The sequence below is a fragment of the Oryzias melastigma genome, linkage group LG10 (assembly GCF_002922805.2).
Source record: "Oryzias melastigma strain HK-1 linkage group LG10, ASM292280v2, whole genome shotgun sequence".
Classification (NCBI taxonomy): Eukaryota; Metazoa; Chordata; class Actinopteri; order Beloniformes; family Adrianichthyidae; genus Oryzias; species Oryzias melastigma.
In genome coordinates, this window is record NC_050521.1 from 13,822,887 (window position 1) to 13,845,979 (window position 23,093).

Below are 23,093 nucleotides of genomic sequence, written 5' to 3' on the forward strand. Positions count from 1 at the left end.
CTCCCCCCTCCCTTTTTTCTTGCTGCTTCTTACTCCCACTTGTTCTGTGTCTGCTATCTTTCCATGAGGTAATAATGAATATTTGAGAGCTGACAGGAGTGCAGTACCTAATCCTTCTTGCCCAGGGCAAAATGTGCCTCATGGGGTCCAAGTGTGTTAGAGTTCATCTAACTTTTTAATTGAGATGGAAACCCAATTTTTAAGTTTTCATTTCTACTGCCCTGATCATGTAAATGAGACTCTTCATGGCAATGCATATATTACAGGGGCAGTTATGGTGGAATGTACAGTTGTTGATGGTGGAGGGGAAGGCAGGTGCGTTAAAAGGACAGCTGGCTCTGTGTGCATAGAGAAAATATTTAACTTTGTTAACTGAATCATTTTTTTTTTCATAAAGTATTCACAAACTTGCACAAGAGAAATCACATTTACTTTGCTGAAAGCCTAGCATTCTCCGTAGATATTTCTTTTCTTTATCTGCTATAAGCTTTGTTTAGGATGAGTGGTTGCTTGGCCTTCACTCTGACCATAAGAGAAGTCATGTCATCTCTCAGTGAAGTGCATGCAGATCTGAACAAATGTCACCGAATCCCACCTGAGTCCCTCGCATCTGAGCCTTCAGTGCATACCCAGCATACCTGTTTAATTCTTTTCTCCGTAGAGGAAGCAGTGTGCTGTGAAAGCCGGAGCAACACCAAGGACATTGACACTTTAAATAACAAACACTACAGCACTACAGAAAAGTACTCATGTAGTGAATGAGTCACTCACTTAGTCTGCCAGAAGCACACAGCTGGCTTGTGAGTCTGAACAATAAGCCTTTGTGTGTTTGGGCTTTGTGCCTCCACCACATTAAGGCTCAGGTGTTTCAGGTGGCTCAAGGTCTCTCTCTCATCATCTTTGTCCTTTAAACTTTTCTCTTTCTTTCTTTTTTATTTGCTCTCCTGTTGTCTCACTTTTCCCACCTTTATTTGCTCTGTCTCCTTTGGATTTGATTTCCTTTCTCCCCTTTACACTCTGTAGCTCTCCCACACTCCCTCCCTCTCTCCTCCTTGTAATTAGCCAGTGTAATTGCTGTAGTAAATCTTTTCTGATGTCCCAAGGAGACTGGCTGATATAGGACTGATTTAATAAGCACTCCATAGCAGCTCACATCTCCCTCTGAGTGTGCGTGTGTTTGTATGCGTGCGCTGGGGGGCTCTGTGTCCTCTCCTATTCGCCGTGGGGATTTATTGGCTCTTTGTGTGGTTTCAGCAAGTGCAAATTCGAGTTCAAGGTAGTGTTGTGTCGATGTGTCAACTGTAGCGCACCTTATCAGCAATGCTGGCAGCATACTTGTGTGTCTCATCAGTGATTCTGTAACGTGCCATGTGTGCGTCATCGCCGAAGACCTTCATGGCCAGGAGAACAGAGAGGGGTCACATTGGCCCTGAGAGAACAGCACCAAACACACTTGTCCACACAAGCAGACCCACTGGCCATGTTGTGCATCTCTGTCCCCCCCGCAGCATTACAGATTCATAAACACAAGCATTATGCTCCACTTTAAAATAGTATCTTCTCTCCCTTTCTCACGTACACACGCACACCCAAAATGGTAAGTGAGGTGGAGCATGAAGGTAATGGTAAAGTGTTTGTCTGCTTTGTGTTATCCAGCAGCAGTTCCCTAGTTGCACCAGAGGAGGGCACTGTGGCTCCACACATAAATACTGACCCAACTGAAAAACTCTCACTTTCTTGCTCCATAACACACTACATTTGTTTTAACAACAAGAAAAACAATGCTACAGTTTTGATTACACTTTGAAATGTATTTTTTCCTTTAAATCACTTGGTTTAATCGGTTAATGTTTTGCAATGCTCATTTTGTTTGTGGAAAAATAGTTTTTCAAAGAATTGAGTTGTTGAGTGGCTGCAAATATTTTAGAATTTATTTAAATAAAAAATTAAATTAATTAGAAATGTGTGAGTTTCAAAAATCAAATTTAATTGAGTTGTGAGTGCTGCAGATTGCAGGCTAACATTAGGAAATATTTTGAGACTGTTTTTTTCTCTCTTGTGGGTTAAGTTTGTACTTTTACCTGCTTTAATGCAACACAAATATATAAGAACAAAAATATCTTAATGTATCCCTTTTTGAACAGAAAGACTATTATTTTTTCCCCAAAAATCTTACTGACAATTTAATAGTGCAGTTTCTTTTCTTCTTTACTTAAGGCAAAAAAGCAAATTAACTTTGATTAACAAATTAAAAACAATGAAAAAAAAAAATCAGCTTGACTGTATTTATTTAATTTTTTTTATTGAAATTCTTTGTAAATTTAGTGCTAAATCTACATTTATTGAGTAAAAATAATTGTAGTTGCAGTTACCATGTTCATGCACCAGAGGAGCGCAAGGGAGCACGCTTGTTAGCCCCACCCACATGCCCGCCCCCTGCATTCTGGCCCTCCCACATCCTGCCCCGTTCCCCCTCCTCGCTGCCCCACCCTGCCATCTGGTCCTTTTCACACAATTGTATGTGTGCGCGCACACATGCACACACTGAGTCAGGAATCTATTTTCCTCATTTCCTTTCACAGTGGAAAAACAGGATGAAAGAACTCTTTCAGACCCCAAGTTACCGTGGAAACCTTCTTATTCTCATGTCAAACACTTGTATTGTATCACGCGCACTCTTGTATAGAGGACGACAGCATGCTGGACATTTAAAGTTTAAAGGGACCAAGGCAACAGCTGTTCATCTGTCTGCCAAAGTTTAGGTCCTCTGTGTACTTCAGAGAGATTGTGCTGCTATGCCCTCAAAATTACAATTCAGAAGCACAAAAAGTTGATTTTTTGTTTTAGGGTGTTTGTCTTTTGTGTTTTTTCCCAAAACTACTTCAGAGACTTTCCAAAGAATATCTTGAGCTTATTCTCATGCTATGTAGAAACTGCGAACCCCCCTTCTTCTTCTCCTCTTTAAACAATTTCTAGCCTCTGGAATGCTGAGTGGAAAAAGTTAGTTTAAGGTTATATAAAGTTAAACTTGTGCTTTTCTCTTGTCTTGCCACAAGATGGCCAATGCACAACTTTGTGTGCTCCTCTGATACAATGGAGCAGATCATCTGAAAGCTTTTAGTGGGGTAAAAATAAATCAACAAACTCCACAAACAGGAAGTGGGGATGAGAGGATGGAGTGGTTGGATAAAAATAGTATAGCAGAAAAGAAGTGATACTTCATGGCAAAGACTGAAACTGTTGAGCAGAAGCTGAAGAGAAAAGTTTTTTCTTTCTTTTTTTTCTACTGTTTTTCAGTATTCTTGTTCATCTTTTTCATTTTATTTCAATCTATTTTTTTTCTCCGCCATGCTGCCCTTCACCTTCATCTGAAGCATTTTCTCCTTTAAAGGAGTGGAGGAATGAGAGTGAAAAGTAATGGGGGGGAGTGAAGGACACACACTCCTGTCTGCTAGCCCATAAACAGACTCCTCTTTGTGCACATTAAAACACACAGATACTTGCTAACAAACTGATGAAGACCTCTGCGTGACTCGACTCCGCGTGATCCTGCCGACCCCCCCTCCCTCTTTTCCTGCCGTTTTCCATCTTTCTGCTCTCCACTTAATTAAAAACAGAAGTCTGGAATGGCAGAGTTTCTTGTTTTTGTGCGTGTGCACACACACACACACACACAAGGATATTTTAGTGCCAAGCAGCTGCTGGTGATGGACGGGGGGGTTGTTCCAGGAAAATTACTGTGGAAGGGGTGTCAGTTTCTCTCCAGAAAGGGGGCTTTTTTTTATCTGAATATACAACAAAAAGGCAGCTGGAACATTAAAAGCATGTGGATTTTGAGATGTCAGCACTCCACAAGTGAGTTTGTGCTTGTGTATATTTGTGTGTGTGTGCGGGTGCACTCATCCTCCCCCTTCTTCTCCTTTCCTCCTCCACGGTGACTTAGCAGTACCCTCTCCAGTGCTCCATGTCCACCACTAGAGGTGCCATTGGCTCATAAATGAAGGAAGGCTGTACATGTGGAAACCACAAAGCAGCCATTTTACACTGCACACCAGACCCCATTTTATGAATCAGCTGTTAGGTCATCATAGCTGCGGCTGATTCTATTGGTGGAGCCCAGCCGGCATGGTGGAGCTTTGAGCACACATGCTTCCTCACTGGCTCCATATGCGGCAGACTGTCCCACTAACACACACTGACCCAGTGACATGATGCTTCCACTAAGTCACTCGTCTTGTCCCTCTGTAAGTGGATTGCTTCACCAAGAGATTATATGCCGTCCAGATTAGAAGTTCAGCTCCTCTGTCACACAAGTCTGTGAATGTCTCCTGATATTTGGTAGAATAAAAGACCAACATTATGATGGATATAAATAGTTTTAGGGGTTTGTTCTCGACTTGGGAATGTTTCAACATGTGTTTTTCATCTGAGCATGTGGATAAATCCAGATCAGTGTCACTGATCTATGGACTATTGAAATGTCATATCCTAACTTAACAGTGCAGCTGTGACTCATTTATTTTTGTTTGCTCAAAGATGATAAAGCTCGTCCTTCCTGATTTCCTGAGGAATTTTCCTTCCCTGTGTTTGTAGCCTCCGGCTTCCTGCATCACTTCCCTGCTCTTAGCAGGGATTCTGAACAGACTTGAAACAATAGTGCTGTAGTGTAATAATCCTCCATAGTTTTTACATTTTAACAGTATTAGAGCAAAAGTTAAAAGTGGCTGGAATGTGGAGGTTTATGAAGTGGTCACTGTTTCTGAGCAGAACAATCAGCTGAGCTGTCATGGGCTCCTGGACTCACAGTTCTGTGTCTTTATATGGATTCACTGATTAGGAGCATGGCCTCATTAACAGATTGTTCAACTGACTGCCATCACCCATGGAGACAAAGCGCTGCTTCACTGGTCATGCGGATGGGTCAGCAGATCAATGAATGTGTTGTGATGGTGTCGAGGCTTTTTTGTGAGTGTTTTTTGTAAGCTTACAGTACTGGGAGTCGTTTAATTACTCAAAATTCACCAAGAAAGTGAAAAATAAAGTTACATATAAAGCAAATTAACTTGAGTTTTGGGAAGCTCTAAATTACATTAGATTGTGCTATTATCAGCCATTAAACAATATTTAAGATTAGTCTTTCCTGTGGAAGTCAAACCTCCTCATCACCTGGAAGTATAAGCGGATGGAACACTCAGGATGGTGCCGGATATCTATTGTCTCACCGTGTCTCTGAGGAAGAAAACGAAAAAAAAAAAAAAGAGGCCGTATGCTCACACTCCAAATGTCAAAACAACCTGGTTCCTGCCCTTTATCCTAACATTTTTCCTTGTGTCCAATCCATGCACAGGTAGAGGAAAGACAGGGTCACAGAGAGGCTGAGAAGTCCCACATTTTGATGAATCTAAACTAAATGAAGTAAAAGGTCAACCTTCTGTTTATCATTCCAAGGAGATACAGAGAGGCTGTCAGTGCTTTTAAGAGGGCTGGAAAGGTTTTCACCTTTACCATCACCAACAGACAATTTGAAGGAATAGTTTGACTGATTTGTCTAATCCGTTTAGCCTACATCCAGAAATATTGGAAATCAAATTTGAGTGGTTATATAATATTGACAGGAGCAACAAAACAAAATGTGACAGCACAGCTCTGCTCAGCTCAGACCTCCTGTGCCTGAATACATTGAACTGTTATATGGTCAAACCCACGTGATTGTTCCTCTTTCACTTCCAATTCTCATCCAGAGCACATCTACCCCCTCGCTCCGATCTGTCCTCGCAGTCACAATCCTGACCTTGTCCAAACAAGTTAAAGTGAAGTGTTTTTCTGTTGAGCGTGCGATAAAATGAAGTGTGTATGCGCACCCAGAAGTTGATGGCAAATTTTTAATGCCCCGAAGTTACCAGCTGTCAGGCAGCATTAAAAGAGCACACTTCCGACGACATGGTTCTCACAGTTTTACAGCCATTTCACGTTAGTTCAGTTTTACCCAAGGCAGCTTACGTACAAATCCGACACCTCTGCGGCATCACGCACTGGCTACAGTCATGGAGAAAAACTGAAAGGGCATGCCAACTCTGTCACTTTTTACATCCATCACAAAGGCCCTCACTTGATCCCTCTCTGTATTCAAGCTCAAGGGTTTTAACTCTTTGTAACTTTATTTCTAACAAATTGTTTTATAAATCACGTTTTCTGTGTTGTCCTCTTTTGTGACCTTTACCACTCTTCTTTTTTTCTTTTTTAGCCAAGAAAGAGCAGGATGGTGGGGATGACAAGAAGCAACAGCAGAAGAAAAAGGTGAAGGAGCTGAAGATTCTTGATGCCAAGACTTCACAGAACCTCTGTAAGTTGACAATCTTGAGCCTAATTGTACGAAAAAGGAAAGTATTTTCAAAATAAATCTTAACTTTTACTTATGCAGCTATTTTCCTGGGATCATTCCGTCTCCCCTATGAAGAGATCAAGTGTGCCATCTTGCAGGTTAATGAGAAGGTCATCACAGAGTCCCTGGTTCAGGTATGTCTTTTTTATTCTAATATACTGACATTAAATAATAATAATAATGTGTTTTACATTAGACCAGGTTAATGTTACTTTGGCATTATTGGAGTCTTTATTGAATAAAAAGAGACTAATCTATACTTTACAGGGGATGGTTGAAGTGTTCAGTCGTTTAGAGGTCACTTTTAATTTATTTTACTTTTTTAAAGTTTCATGCAATGCAAAAGATTTTTTAGAAGAGCACACAAGATACAATAGAATTTGAAAGATAAGACACTTTAGTTCACTGGAAAGGAAAAGGTCTCCACACATTTCATGTTTATGGTTTGTTTATTCCAGGGGTGTCCAACTCAAACTGTACAAAACCCAAAACTCACAGAAGGTTGCGGACCGAACAGGACAAACATTTATTAAATACATAAAAAAATGGTTAAAACTTTTAAAACATAACTTTTTAAAAAATAATTATCAATAAAAACAGATAGGAATATTGTTGCAGAAGAAATCAGCCTGAATCCTAAATAACTTTTAATATTTTCTCTCCATAAAATATATATTCTGTTGAAATTGTGATGTTAAAAGATAACATTGCGCCATTATTAATAATAATAATAATTTATTTACCCTGTGGGCCCGATCCAGCCCGCGGGCCTTGACTTTAGCACGTGGTTTATGCCATGACCTAGAGAGGTGCTCTAAATGGACATAAACCTCTTCACATTCATCTGTATAAATCATTTCCTGTGTGCTTCTGCTCAGAACCTGATCAAGCAGCTGCCAGGACCCGAACAGCTGAGCGTTCTGGGAGACATGAAGGATGAATATGATGATTTGGCAGAGTCTGAACAGTTTGGAGTTGTGGTAAGAATAATCAGATTTGGAAAGGAAAACTCTCAAAAGAAGATGAAGTTCTCAGAACTAATAATTATGAGCTTTAACATGTCTAAAAATTATGTATAAATACTGTAGCGTTGTTTAAATGACTCATTTGCAAATGTTTCTAGACTTTACTGTTTGATATTCTGAAATGAACCAAAAAAAGTGATTGTGCTGTCCAATGTGTATGAAACAAGATGATACTTTTGAGAAAAATCTGCTTTATTCATCTGTGGATGTCTAAACAGCAGATGAAATCCCCTTTAATTCACATCTGTGTGCACACAGAGGCTCATTGTGTGGCAACATTCATACCAGGAATCGGGCCTCAAATTTTCCATCTTTTTGTTTGTCCAGATGTCTGGCGTGAAGCGACTGATGACACGGCTGCAGGGCATCCTGTTCAAGCTGCAGTTTGAGGAGCAGCTGAACAACATTAAGCCAGATGTGGTGTCTGTGACAGAAGCCTGCGAGGAGCTCAGGAAAAGCGAAACTTTCTCCAAGCTGTTGCAGATCATACTCGTCGTTGGAAATTATATGAACGCCGGCTCCCGAAACGGCAGCGCTTTTGGTTTCTCCATCTCGTACCTTTGCAAGGTGAAGCGACACATGTCGAGTCAGCTGTTGTGTTATTAACCCTTTAAAACCTGATGTCACCGGTGATGCTTAAACACAAAATCTTTAACATACTGTAATTTTTTAATTGCTGATATGATCAACATAATTCCAGTAGATTTTAAAGGAGAAAAGCCGCTTTTCTCCTTTAAAATCTACTGGAATTATGTTGATCGTGCTAAAAATTGAAAACTTACAATAAATCAAAGAACATAAACACTAGAGCACCGGTGTTAAAACATTAGTCACAACAGCGGGAATTCATAAAAGAATATTTTTGATACTAATTGATTCACTTTACAACATCCAATACATTTATGCACTCCATAAGCTGTTTAATACAAGTAATGACAAAGAGTAGATTAAAGAAAACTTGTAATTTTTCCTTTCTCGTGTTTATAGTTCAAGAACGCACAAAAACAATCAGCACAGTCAAACTTAGAATACAAAAACATGTTAAGTTGTTACATTTCATTGTTTTTGTCTAAATCTATATTTTGTCCCTTTAGCTCCGCGACACCAAATCAGCTGACCTGAAGCAGACACTGCTCCACTTCCTTGCTGATGTGTGTCAGGAACAGTACCCCGATGTGATGAGCTTTCCCGATGAGCTCATTCATGTGGAAAAGGCAAGCAGAGGTAGGCTGGACATCTGCCCTCCAACTGAATCAATTTGTATTGATGATTTTTTAATTTTTTTTAACTGATATCACCACCAAATGTATGTTTAATGACGTTTTGAGATTTTCTTTTTGTGTTGCAGTTTCTGCCGAAACGATTCAGAAGAACCTCGAGCAGATGAGCCGTCAGATAAAGAACATAGAGAAGGATCTGGAAACTTTTCCCCCACCGCAAAATGAGAACGACAACTTTGTAGAAAAGATGTCTATATCCTTTGATTTCAGCTATTTGAGATATTTTTATTGTAGTACAAAATGCAAATATTTTTAAGTGAGAAATATTTGTTGTTTTTTTAACTTGTTAGGAGTCCTAAAACATTAGTATTGTGTACCTTAACACCTTGCCTTTACATTTTTGTGAAGCAAGCCAATGAGCAGTATGAAAAGCTGGACATGCTGCATAAGAACATGGAGAAACAATATGAAGATCTAGGAGAATATTTTGTTTTTGACCCAAAGAAGATTTCTGTGGAGGAGTTTTTCAGTGACCTAAACAACTTTAAAAACATGTTCCAGGTGTGTGGATTTGTTTTTGTGCATAGAAAAACATGTTTCTTCTGATTAAATATATATTAAAAAAAGACAAAGCTGTATGATTAAAAAAGAAGCTGCTCCAGATTTCTTCAGATGAAAACAGGTCCCTCTATGTTGGCATAATAAACATTATCTGCACTGTTTTTGAAGTGTTATGGATCCACTGTATCTTTACTTGGGCTATTTTGCCATTAGTGATAGCAAGGTATTGTTCTTTTCATTTCATGTTTACATATAAGCACAGATCTGATGCCTTTCATTTCCTTCTATCATAACTTTAAAAAACATAATTTTTCGCCCTGTAAGCAAACCGCCCATTTACTTGTCTGCACTTTCATTTATTTATAACCTTTTTTTCCTCTTTTTGCTCACAGCAAGCGGTAAAAGAGAATCAAAAGAGGAAGGAGGCTGAGGAAAAGATCAAGAGAGCCAAACTGGCTCGAGAAAAAGCAGAAAAAGAGAAAGAGGAGAAACTCAAGAGGAGCAAATTACCCAACATCAACACAGGTCACGAATATTCATGTTTTGCTTGTTTGACTAAAAGAAAAATAGCAACTTCTCTCCCTCTGTATTTCTCTCTGATTCCTGTTGGGGGCACTCCGAGTCCACGCTTCGGCTGAATATCTGTGTGTGTGCTTGAATGTTTGTGTGTGTAAAACACCAGTTCATCAGTATTTATAGACCAGAGTTAATCTAATGATGATGACATGATTACAAGAAGACAAATGACATTTGAAGCCTCTCAGGAAATGAAGATCTGGATTATAGAAACTTTATAACACTTGAGGTTTTAGGATTTTCTTTTTTAAAAGAAAGCAAATGCTCTTCTCTTCTGCTTAATGCTGCTCCTCTGAAAAAGGCTCCAGGCTCATTGTCCCATAACATCCACCCGTGACCACTCTCTCATCCCTGTATACACAGTGAACTCTCAGATCCAGCCTTGTGGCCACATTTATGCTCCCAGACTTTTTTTTTTCTCGTCTTTTTAGACTGTGACCTACTTTCAGTGCATTCCTCCCCTCTCGGGCTCAGCTAAGGTTCTCCAGAGATTCAGCTGTTCCACACTCCAGAGTTTCTACAGCCTCAGTGCATTTTTGCTACTATAATTCCTGACGTTTACTTTTGACTTTATTTATTTTGTTTTACTTAAGTTTTGCCCATTGGATCAATTTTCTATTTGTTGTAAAACTTTAAAAAACCCATCTTGGCCTCTTTTCCTGGTGGCTCATGGTCCAGCTGGCACCTTCTCATATTTTTCTTTGTCTTTCTATTTGTTGTTTTACTTTATCTCCCTGTATTTCTTTCATTTATATAAAGGATGAGGCCCCTTTTATTACACTATATCTGTCATTAAAGACTAAAGCTATGTCCCACTCATGTCCATCCTCTCAGACATAAATGAAACAGTAGTGCTTCAAAGTGTTGGGATGTTAGTGGGCCAGACCAAATTTACATACAGGTGGATTATTTGCCTGTCCTGCACTCTACTCTCATCCTAAGCCCCTATTTGAATTAAACCACATTTAAATGTGTCCAATATGAACCTGATCTTTGTTCAGGATTTGTTTATAACCCCCATAACTAAAATGTTGTTGAAAACAGGAGCTGAAGCAAGTCCTTTACCTGCTGATCTTCTGTTTTTTTTTTTTCCACCTGTTTGCTCACATACTTTTGCTATCTTTGGAATTCACTCTGCCTTTTTTTACAGTAAACCTCAGATCTCAGTTATTTATTTAACCTTGAGAAGGTCGGTGTGTGTTGTCAGTTTGTGGCCTTGTCATTCTTGTGATTCAGACGCACGCTGGAGTCTCAGTGACACTCCCACCATCACAACACAAACACAGACATGCAAAGACATGCACCCAAGCTGTGTAAATGTGCTTCATGGCAGTGGGTTGTTCTCTGAACGTCTTCAAAGACTGCTCCTCATCTAGCATATGTCAGTGATTTAATAATTATGTACATTTACAGTGTTTTATTTATAACATGTACTTGGATGTTTCAGAATACTAAACAAAGTACTGAGCCAGTCATTTTCTGCCACACCCAACAGCTCATAGTCGCCATATGTCTTTAAGTAAGATGTTTGTTCTAATTACATCTGACAGACGAGCTCATCATAAATTCATCTTCCAGGGGCTGAAATCCTTCTGTTCTGCAGCTAGGTGTCAGTCGTGTCTGCAAAAGACTGAATGTAGTCACATGGGGTAAAGGGTGTGTGCAGTTGTGGCTGGAACGCTTCCTTCTACTGTTATGGGAACTGCCACAGGGAGTGCTCGTGCTCCACGGATGGGACTGAGGCGTGGGGGAAGGGACGGCCGAGAGTAGGGCAGCAGATGCTCAGCGGCGGATTAGACTGTGTGGTGTCTCCAGAAAGGGGGTTAGAGCAGGAGAGGAGAGCAGCACCACACATGAAAGGATGAAATAGGATAAGTCTGGGGCGCCTGATGTCTCACAGCAAGCTGCTTTAAAAAAAAAAAGTGGAACTTAGAACGGTAGACAATAAAAATCCAGGTTTAGTCAACACAGTTTGTGTGTTTAAAATTCAGCAATCGTCCCCTCTGTGTCTTTCTCTTTAAATTTCAGTGAAGTTGTTTTTTTTTTTTCTCTCTTCTGCTGTTGTGTGAACTTCCATTGGGGGTGCTAGTACTCCTTAAAAGAGACTGGACCTTTGTGTGTTTCACAAAGATTGTCTGTCACATTAAAGTAGATCGGATCAACAGAAAGACCTTTAAAAGCTCGCTCTGTAATACTATTAAACTAAATAATCTGTCTTAGCTGCTTATTTACTTTAGGTGCTACTCTGGTTTTGTCGTGCACTGTCAAATGTTCAAAATAATAATTTCCTCTGTGCTAATCCTAAAATAGACATGGTCTATTCCACCAATGCTGTATTGTTGATCATATTGGCAAAAATTGAATTATTACAAATTTTAATGCACATTTTAATACAAAAACATTTGTTTTTCCTCATTTTGTATTGCTGATAGTTTTGACAGTTTCTTCATGATTAAAAGACGTACAGTGCCTTGTTTCACACAGTAAGACAGTTTTTCACAACTTCACAAAAACAGTTTGTATTTAACTTAAAGAGCTTGAAGCCGAGAACATTTTTACTCTGACAACAAAAACTATGTTAAGTGAACAACCATTTCTTTGTTCTTTCAGTTCATTTTTACAAATAGGTCAGTGTTTGCTTCCAGTCCTCATGTGGTTACTCCAAGTGAAAACAGTAAACAGTGGATTTATTATTAAGGCTGATTTGTGCAGTTCCTGAGGTTGGACATTGAGGGGTGTATGTGAGCTGTAGAAAACAGGAGGAGTGTGAGGGGAACTTCCTCAAACATGACAAGTGAGACCACGAGCCATCTGCCTGATGGGTTACTGCAGGATTAAATCATGTGTGTGCTGCGTTTGTGATTGGGAGCTAGAGATGTGACAACACAAACCTTTAACCCCCCCCAACACTACTGCCCCATCCGCTGTCCACTCTGCCTGAATTCTGAATAAGTGAAACCATCTGTCTGAGGGCTGAGCTTTGCTACTGAACGCTGCCCACCGTGTAGTCATGACGACGCTCAGTGTTGCACATAGCAATGAGTAAGCACCCCACTTAGTTTGGAGCACATTCACTTGTTGAGTTTGAGGCAGAATGCAAATATAAACAAATGCTGAAACTAAGAGACTCCACATATAGACTGTATGTGTGTTTTATGCCAAATTGCTCACTCATTCTGAGTGTTGTTGTAAAATTGTCCCTGTTTTCTATTTTGAAGGGAATGTTAACTTCAAGAGGTTTGTTTCTTGAACTTGTATTGTTTAGGTTTCAGCCTGACTGGCTCCCTGCCTGTCTGACATGTATGTGCCAGCTTCTGGTCACATTTGTTTTAGCAAATTCAAAGCAGGCAGAGAGAAAATAAAACAAACTCCCACTGACTCGTCCTTTGTTAGAGAGGTAAATGATGTGAATTGAGGCGTGTTTATGTAGAGATCTCTGAAATGTGACTTAATTATTGTTCTTAATGCTTTGCTGACTTTTTGTTCTGACATATATTTATTTATTTTACAGAGGACGACGAAACTGGTATCATGGATGGCCTGCTGGAGGCTCTGCAGTCTGGTGCTGCCTTCAGGAGAAAAAGAGGTCCACGACAAGCAGGTACGCATAAATAAGAAGAGTAATTCATCTTCAAAATACAAGTAGGAGTTTTCTGCAACATATCCTGCCTGGAAGACGGAAGCAAATGAGCTAGAATCGTTTTTCTTGTGTCCACATACTGGAACTCATTTGGTTATTCTGGGGATGGCCTTTGTCGCTGTCTCTGTCTGTGAACGGTGTTCATTTCTGAGTGATGCATTCAGGGGACCAAACAAATGTCAGTGACGGCTGCTGCACACACAAAGCACGAGTGTGCCAGCAGTGGGAGAGAAAAGCATCATTTCATTTCTTACATTAAAACGGGATTTACAAAAAACTAAAGTAACATAAACGTATATTAAACATGTGTGTAACAAATGAGCTCCTGCATATTACTTTCCTCATTACAAGGTTAGCTTGGAGATCATGTCCTATAAAGTACTTTCTTACTGTTTTTTTTTTCTCATTCTTGGCGATGGACTTGAAGCTGTTCACTGACTTGATTTACTTTTTTTTTTTTTTTTTTTTTTTTGAGACTATTGGATGCACAGTTGTAATTCTAAGCGCCTCCTGAACTTTGACTTCCTGGAAAAGCCAGACAGAAAAGTTAGTAGAAAATCTGTTTAGATGATAAGTGCAGCATGAGGCCTGGTGTTAGGAAACTCACATGTTACCTCACGAAGAGAAGTATCCAGCGCCCATTAGCTTTGAGCAAGACGGGCTCTGTGTGTGTTTGTCCTCCTACAGTGGTGTGTGAGTTTAGCATTTACACATAAGAAACATTGTCGAAGAAAGCATGCAACCTAATCCCTGCCTTAATAAAAGCCAGATGTGAAGCGTTGCTCTAGACTGGAATAATTCCGAGCCAGATGGTAGACTCAACTATTTAGTTTCCTCCTCTTTTCTTTTATTGCTAATCCTTTCTTTTCCCTCTTCCTTTTGTTCTTATGAGTCACTAAATCTTTTTTCAGAATTTGTTGGGTGTATATCAGTTTTTTTCCACTAAAGCTGTATTAAATTCCAAAAAAAGAAAGTAGTTGCTGTAGAAAACTCCTAAATAGCAACAACTACCTCATCACCAAACAGAGACATGTGAGGAGGGCTAACTGCAGGAGACTAAAAAGCAGGAAAAAAAGAAGGGGCCTACTTTAGGGCTCTCTCAATGATCCATGATACAGCTAGGCCACCTCACACTCCTAACAGGAAATACCTGACGGTGTGTGTATGTGTTGGGGTGGCGTGCTTTTGTCTCCTCAAATGCTTTTATTTGGGGGGAAAAAAATCTATTTTTGGAGTCGTGTGTCAAGTTCAAGTAAAATGTCTCCTCCCTGGAGTTTCATCCACCCTTTTCTTCTGGATTGTTGAGTTGGAGTTATTAAAATAGTGGAGCTGAAGTAGCAGGAGGCGTCTTCTGTCTGGCTCAGCTGCTGCATATTTGACATCTCTGTAGCCACAGACCATCAGCAGGCTGCAAACATCCATGTGGTTAGATCCTGCACTCATGCAATAGTTTATCAGCGTTGGTAGTATGAGCTTTAACAGGAACATTTGCTTAAACTTTTGTTTTATTTAAAAAAAGGAGAAAAACTCGAGCAATCATTTCTTTAAAACTATTTCAGTTAGTTTTTTTTTTTAAGTCAATGAAAAAGTTTGATTAATAGTAATTCATATTGTTTTTTTTATATAACAAATTTAGATGAAAATTTGAATTAATGTTTTATAGTCTGACAAATCTTCATTTGAGGCATCATATTATATTGTTTTTTTTTCCCTCGCCAGAATGAAAAACTATATTTAGTGGCCTTAAAAGAGAATAAAATAGATCTTTTTTACTGTGTTACTCTCATGTTTACTGTTTTTCACTTAAACATTATTATGTTTCCTGTCTTAACTGATCATAGATAACAAATGTGTTTACTGACAAGTGACAGACTCGAGGACAATATCCAACAATAAAGTCTGCCACCAGTTATTGAAGCTTTGATGGAACCAGGAATATTGTTTGACAAATGAACTGAATAGTGACCCAGAAAAACATTAAACTCTATGATTGGGCCATCCCAGATAAACAGTGGTTAGACCTTTCAGCTGTACCTAAAGTAAGGAAAATTATTAAAGCTGTGGCAAAATTATGTGCTTCCCAAAACTGTCTAATTCTCCACAGAACAAAAGTTGTTAAAAAAAAATATGTGAAGATGATCAAAATCACACTTCAGATTACACTTCACTTCAGCTATGATGACTCAGTCTTGTTCACATGTCTGAGAAAAATGTTTTGCATTATACAAGATAAATCAGCAAATATATCAGTTTATGGTTTAATAAAATACATGAACTGCTTAATTTATCTATTTTAGGGATTTGTTTCTTTAGTTTATGCTAATGTAGTTAAATTGACACTGAAAAGTCTGAAGTTTGGATCTGGGATCGATCGATTTTACCCGCCACAGACCACATTAATGTTAGACAGTTGAATTTTGCCAGAAGGTGCTCATGGAGCTCGATGCCAAGAAAGTTTCGAACAAGATCCAAGTCCTGAAACAGAAACTTCTAGAATAGACTTGAGATGGAAAAGCAAACTGTTCACAAAAAATCAACAACTGTGGGTGTTGGTTACTTCACTGGTCAAGACTGTTTAAAAAGAGACAAAGTTCGTGAATGTTTTTATGTTAAATACATTTATTGTGAAAATGCAACTAATGGCTTGCAAAGTTATTTTGAAATGACCCACAGCTTTTATTTAAATTTTACAGATTATATTTATTCTAAATGTTCATATAGGTGCAATGTTAAAAATTGAATGTTGTAAAAACTGCATAATAAATGCAAAATGTTTAAAAATGATTTACTGGCAATGTTGTTTTTGTTCACTTCAGGGAAACTGCTTGTTTATGTTAGGATTACTTAATGCAGTTGCGTGCAACCGCTTGACGCAAGGCCTCAAAAAAATAATTCTTTAGATTTACTTAAAAGCCTTGCGTCAAGCGGTTGCACGCAACTGCATTAAGTAATTGTAGTAAAACATGCTTTTGTAGCTTTAAATTGGCATGTTTCAGTAGGATCTATCTAGATTGGTTAAATATATGCAAGCTTATTTCATTGTGTAAATACTACTCAACTTTGCTAAATACATAATACATGACTGCATTGTGTAATTCCTTAAGAAAATATTTTATAATAATTACTCGACATTGCAAGATAAATTTTAAGAAAATGCCTCAAAAATCCTAATTAAAAATATTGAGTACTTTGTATTAAATTACATTACATTAAACTTACATCACCTTTTCCATAATATTATGCAAAACATATAGTTATATTTACTCAAGAATGTTGCGTCAAGCGGTTGCATGCAACTGCATTAAGTAATTGTAGTAAAACATGCTTTTGTAGCTTTAAATTAGCATGTTTCAGTAGGATCTATCTAGATTGGTTAAATATATGCAAGCTTATTTCATTGTGTAAATACTACTCAACTTTGCTAAATACATAATACATGACTGCATTGTGTAATTACTTAAGAAAATATTTTATAATAATTACTCAACATTGTAAGATAAATTTTAAGAAAATGCCTCAAAAATCCTAATTAAAAATATTGAGTACTTTGTATTAAATTACATTACATTAAACTTATATCACCTTTTCCATAATATTATGCAAAACGTATAGTTATATTTACTCAAGAATGTTGCGTCAAGCGGTTGCACGCAACTGCATTAAGTAATCCTAACATAAACAAGCAGTTTCCCTGAAGTGAACAAAAACAACATTTCCAGTAAATCATTTTTAAACATTTTGCATTTATTATGCAGTTTTTTTACAACATTCAATTTTTAACATTGCACCTAAATGAACATTTAGAATAAATATAATCTGTAAAATTTAAATAAAAGCTGTGGGTCATTTCAAAATAACTTAGCAAGCTATTAGTTGCATTTTCACAATAAATTTATTTAACATAAAAACATTCACGAACTTTGTCTCTTTTTAAACAGTCTTGACCAGTGAAGTAACCAACACCCACAGTTGTTGATTTTTTTGTGAACGGTTTGCTTCTCCATCTCAAGTCTATTCTAGAAGTTTCTGTTTCAGGACTTGGATCTTGTTCGAAACTTTCTTGGCATCGAGCTCCATGAGCACCTTCTGGCAAAATTCAAATTTCACTGACCAGCCTGTGTGTGGTGCGTCCATTTAGTTATTTTTTTCAGATTCACCTAGTTTTGAGGGTAAAGTTTATCTTCATATTTTGTAAAATATCTGTACAATTTACTTGTACAATACCATTACAATGTGATATTGATTTTCCCTTAACCCATAAGTGTGAAAGTGGAAACTAAAAAACTGTGTGCAAACTTAAGCCTCATTTGACTTGTAAAATGCAACAAAAAATCAATATTAAAAAGTAGACAATAGAATGTTGACTTAAATAATAAAATGTTTGTTGTCACTGTGTGGCACAATATAGAATCTTATATAAAATCTTTTTAAAGTTGTTTAAATCTGGTGAACCTGTGTTTGCTTTTCTAATGGTCTCAGTTCCTTGTAATCCCCATCAGCTGCACCGTCCACAAAAGGAGTTGGGTCCACTGAGCACCCACTCAGCATTGCGTCATCTCAGTGTGACGGCAAATGAGGCTGTGGAAGTCATATACCCACTCACCTTTGACCTGTGCGTCAGCTCACTCTGCGCCTGTGTGTTGTGCTGGTTTTGTGGACTGAGCAGCTGTCTGCCCCCCGTCTGTCTCCTGCCACCCCCTTAAACACATCCAAACAAAGCACACACGCCAGATGCTTGCATGGCGATTCAAAGGCCCGCATGTGTCTTTGCATACCAATACATCCAAGCAGCTGCTCTCATTACATTCCACAGCAATGTAAAATCACCAGCAGCTTTAGATTATTAGCTCAGGAACTTTTCATTTTAAGATTGGATGATTGGTTGTCAAATTTACAACAAAAAAACGTTTAGATGAATTAGAGGAATGATGTCTAAAAGTTCTCTCAGACCCATCTGCCAGGTCGTGACCCCGTCAGCAGCGGCCAATCACTAAGGCTGACAAAGCACCAATCGTAGCTGGACTGAGATAAAGAGCATAGCAACCATGAAGGCACACGATAGTTTAACATTGACACGCTCTGAAGGCGTGTGCTCTCACAGATGTTCACAAACACAAAGAGATGTCACTCAGAAGAAAAACAGACCCATCATCAGTCAAGAATAGTGATGTCACTTAAAGCTCCGCCCAGCTAAACCATTAAGTTCAACCACACAGTGACAGGAAATGCATACTTTTGCCAAAATACCAGCACAGGGGATGCTGGATGATGTCACGGTTTCCCACAGTCCTTTGCTCTGAATCTGGAGTGTGTTACCCTCCATAACCTGAAGAGGGTGACACGATTCTCTTCTTTGTTTAACACCTTAAGGTCCAATCTCCATCTGCAAACACCCAATGACATTCATGAGGCACTATCACAAATCTGAACTATTAACAGAGCATAACAATAAAGGGTTATTAAAGTTACAATATCACACTATCTTTTAAAAATGTTTGTGTTTTGTACAAAGTTTTGGGATTCTTGTTGCACATTTGTTCATCATTTCATCTTTTTTTTATCTTTCATGTGTTTGTCCTTCCTCTCATAAAAACAGCTAGACTTAATTTCACAACAAAGCATTCTTTCTGGCATCAGGCAGCCATTACTGAGTGTCCTAGTGTGTAATGTCTCACAGATGATCCTTTCAGCTCAGTCTGACCCGACACAATCATTTATCAGTGAACTGTTTGTCTCCGTGTTGCACCCACCCCATCTTTTATGCAAAGATTTTGTGTCATGGTCTTAACACAGTGGTTATTGAGTCTCTATATACACAGTGAGAATTTGACAACCGTGTGCCCATCACACAGCAGTTTTGTTTTCTACTTTCAGTTAGATTTGCCAGAAAAAAAAGTGCAGCTGGAAAAAATGTGATATTTCTGGAGGAGATCTACATATCCCTATTTCAGGATCCTCTCTAAATCCCAGGCTCCTTCCTCTGTTGTCTTCCTCTGCTGCATGTCTCTAAAGAGGAAGTGGGAGGATGAGAGAATCTCTGTGACAGCCTTTGAAGAGGCTCTCTCTGCTGGATCTCATTTGTGGACAAGATGTGTGCATTTCATGACACGTTTTCAACTGGATTTTTAGGTTGTTTGCATCATTGATAAATAACAAGGGAGAGAAGTACAAGTGGAAAACCAGAAATCTGTATACATTCACATTGATGTCTCTTCAGTTTTACTGACTGGTCCAACTCAAATAACCTTGAGTCTCCACACCTTCCTCTCCCCGTCTTTTTCTAGACTCAATTATATCTTTGTCGCAGCTTATTCTGGAAACCTGATTGGTAAATGTGTGCCTCTTTTTCTGTGATACGTGTGTGTTTTCATCATCAGATTGTGTGACAGTGGGTTGTATTTGCATGCATCTCATTACCAGTGTGCTTATCTGATATACTTCTCTAACATAAATGTCCCTTGTATCGACTCTTGAGCTGAAGAGCTGTCCACATGTAGCAGGCATACACGAACAGCACTCAACCTCCCACTGACCTATATATTCCAAGATGGCGGCTGCTGCTGCACCAGCTGATGCAGAGGGAGAATAGGATGGTAAATAATGAGATGAGGCAGGTGTGTGGGAGGAAGAGGAAGACAGGAAGCAGGGTAAAGAGTGAGAGCGTCTTCAAATCACAAAACACAAATGTAAACGTTTGGTAGGAAGAGATATTAGAATATCCCATCATACACTCTGTTCCTTCAATGCTTTCCCTTATCCTGTGGATAGCTTTCTGCCACCATCCCTTCCACTGTCTGGATGTCACTTGAGCTCCTTCCTGCTCTGAGTCAGATCTCCTCATTCATCCCTCAGTCTTTAATCTTCCACAGTATGAATCATCCTGCTTTCCACAGTGTTTTTCTCTCTGCGGTGCCACAACTCCTACCTTCCTCGTCTTGCATTAACACACACCGTCCTCCATTCCTTATGCTCCCACATTCTCTTCCTCTACACACTTCCTGTCCTCACTTTTCATTCCTTTCCACCCCACAAGGATCACATCGACTCTAATCTGACTTTAGCACAAGTTGCTCCAGTTATTATTTTAATCCATATCCAGAGTGTACGTTTGTGCTAGATTACTGCATGTGTGTGTCAGCAACATCCAGTGTGTTGGATTATTGTAGTTTTCCTCATACTTAAAGTTGGCATGTGAAGCGTGTTACATGTTGCTGTTTGCTTTTGTGACCATGTTACTTTTTTGAAGTTCTAAATTTGCAGTGAGACAATCAGCTCCTACTGATATGGGGACATTTGGTTAACCATCTCGCCGTTTCCCTATTGGGTTTTGCATGAAACGCACTGATACATCTGCATGGAATGATTTGAAGTGGTTTCTTTGTTTTTTCTCACTCTGCTTTTTTCTTCTTCTTAGCCAACCACAGGCAGGCCGGCCACGCAGTGACCAATATCCTGGCCAAAGAGCTGACGGCAGACGACAAGTCTTCATCCAGTAAAGACCGCACAAAACGATTAAAGTCGAGCAAGGATGAGCCAAAATTAGAGGGAGCACAATCTTTGGAGGAGTTACTGGATACTGCTCTTTCTCGCGCAAATTAGTCTAAAATGGAGAGATTCCCCCTTTGTTATTCTGCATGAATATAATTTTATTAAACATTCCAGCAGCCAATGTAAAATTAAATTATTTTCAGGTTCCCCAATTTTTTTATGCTAGCATTGTTTTGTTTTTTGGGATGGCAGCGAGAGGCGGAGGCTGAGGACAGGACTGTTACCTCAGCCTTAACCTCTACACGGCCAATATAAAACAGACTGTACTGTTTTCTGCACCACATGCACATAAATATTCTCACTTTTTTTTCCCTACCTAACGTAAATCACATTCCACTCTTCAAAGGGCAACTTGCTCCTTGCAAAGACTTTTCGTTATCATTGACTGATCCTGGACATGCCTGAAAGCTGGCGTGTCGTGCGCACGGTTTAAAGTGCTCTCTGGAAATTCCAGCTACTATTTTTTAATGGATAGCACAATGATTTGTCATTTTTGAGACGCTGTCGGTAATCGTATGATGTGTTCACTGGAAAACAAAAAGTGCCAACCAAGAGGAGAGGTGATGTGATTTTTACAGGAGGTTGTGGTCCAGACCTCTTCACCAGCAGCACTCACCACCTTTATTGTCTGTGTGTTTTTACAGCAAAGGGATTTAGTTCACTGGTGTGCTTTAACATATTTTTAAATCTTAAAATGGGATCATTTACACAATTCTTTTGAACACCTCTTTGCTTATTTCTGAAAAACCAGCGTTCTCCCTGGAACATAGATTTGCTCTTAAACTGTACAGGGATTTAATGTTAGATGTGAGGAAACATTTTTTTGAAAGGGTGTATCCACATAAACATGCTGTAATGCGAGCGGTTTACATGCCTGTGTTTTTTTTTTTTTCGTCCATGAGAGTCTCAGTTTGACGTTAGGCTCCTATATTTAGTTTGTGTGCGCCCAATCACTTCCATATAGGTTGAAGTGCGTGTGATATGCCATCTGTAATTACTGTATGGTACTAACCATGCTGTCAGAAATGATAGTGTTGTGGTTTTTCTGCTGAGAATATAGCGCACTGGAAAACAGCCCTGGAACTGCTGACACAACTATGTGTTCACATGTTGATCTTTGAATGTTTTTTTTTCTTCCCCCAGCTGAACTGCAGCAATAATCTCTGAAAGTCTTTGCCATCATGTTGCCATCGTTTAGGTTTTGATCTGATACAAGCCGATACTCAAAGCAATATCTACAAACCTTTGTGCTCCCAAACCTGAAAACACGATCGGAGGGGAACTCCGTCTCTATACAACAAACTTTAGTTGCATAGAAATAATTTCTACATGGCATGAAAGAAAATGAGTCAAGCACAGGGTTTTGTGGCACCAACAACTGCTGTTTTCCATTCAATCTGGGAATAGGTCAAACTGCTGCACAAACCGTGGTGCTGTAAGTAAAGAAGCACGGTTGTTTATCATGTCTGCAATATTCCTAGGTATTGTGTCAGACATCAAGTGATTGTTTGAACTGGATGCAGAAAGTCTAGAAGTGAGAAATGGGTTGTTGTTGAAATGGATATCACTGGAATATTTGTTGATTTGCATTGTTCCAATTGTTCATTGATTGTTTTTCATTTTAAAGAGATTGTTTTCTATGTACATTTTTATGACAATTTTAACGTATTTGAATTCTTTTCTTTTTTCAGAGATTGCTTTATGGAGTTGTGCACACATTCTGTTTGTTACACTGAACAATTAAAATGTCTTGCATCATTACTCATGCGTGCAGTTGTTTGAATTTCCCAGGTTTTGGGGAAGTAAAGTTAGGAATTCCTGGACCTATCTCGTAAGAATCCTTAGAGCGCTCTGTGAATCTGCTAACATTCATAAACACTGGACTCGTTTTTGTTTTTACAGATCAATGCCCGGGTTTCTGTGGCTCCAGTCTTTCCAAGTACATTTTATAGGTTTAAAAATAAGCATTGTGTGGTTTTGTGTGTAGAAACACACAAGTATGTAGGAAAAGGGAGAATACGTTTGCCTCTTCTGAACTGATGTTTCTGTTTTGTATCAGCTTGGTTTATTTTTCCGCACATGTACATGAAGCCAACAGCATTCCTAAACACATCCAATAGTCTGGGTTTAGTTTTTCCATT

The 23,093-nt window shown here is 38.9% G+C and overlaps 1 protein-coding gene across 3 annotated transcripts in view; it reads left to right on the forward strand.

Moving 5' to 3' along the window:
* Positions 1-22,713, forward strand: part of LOC112153296 (protein diaphanous homolog 1) — an 81,948-nt gene extending 59,235 nt beyond the window's left edge. For all 3 annotated transcript variants that reach the window (XM_024283386.2, XM_024283388.2, XM_024283387.2), the window contains 10 exons: positions 6,245-6,343; positions 6,422-6,516; positions 7,261-7,362; positions 7,735-7,974; positions 8,502-8,631; positions 8,756-8,880; positions 9,024-9,188; positions 9,581-9,713; positions 13,276-13,365; positions 20,819-22,713. In XM_024283386.2, the coding sequence (XP_024139154.1) occupies positions 6,245-6,343; positions 6,422-6,516; positions 7,261-7,362; positions 7,735-7,974; positions 8,502-8,631; positions 8,756-8,880; positions 9,024-9,188; positions 9,581-9,713; positions 13,276-13,365; positions 20,819-21,003 (1,364 nt within the window). In that variant the 3' untranslated portion in view covers positions 21,004-22,713. The remainder of the gene's footprint in view (positions 1-6,244; positions 6,344-6,421; positions 6,517-7,260; positions 7,363-7,734; positions 7,975-8,501; positions 8,632-8,755; positions 8,881-9,023; positions 9,189-9,580; positions 9,714-13,275; positions 13,366-20,818) is intronic.
* The last annotated feature ends 380 nt before the right edge of the window (positions 22,714-23,093 follow it).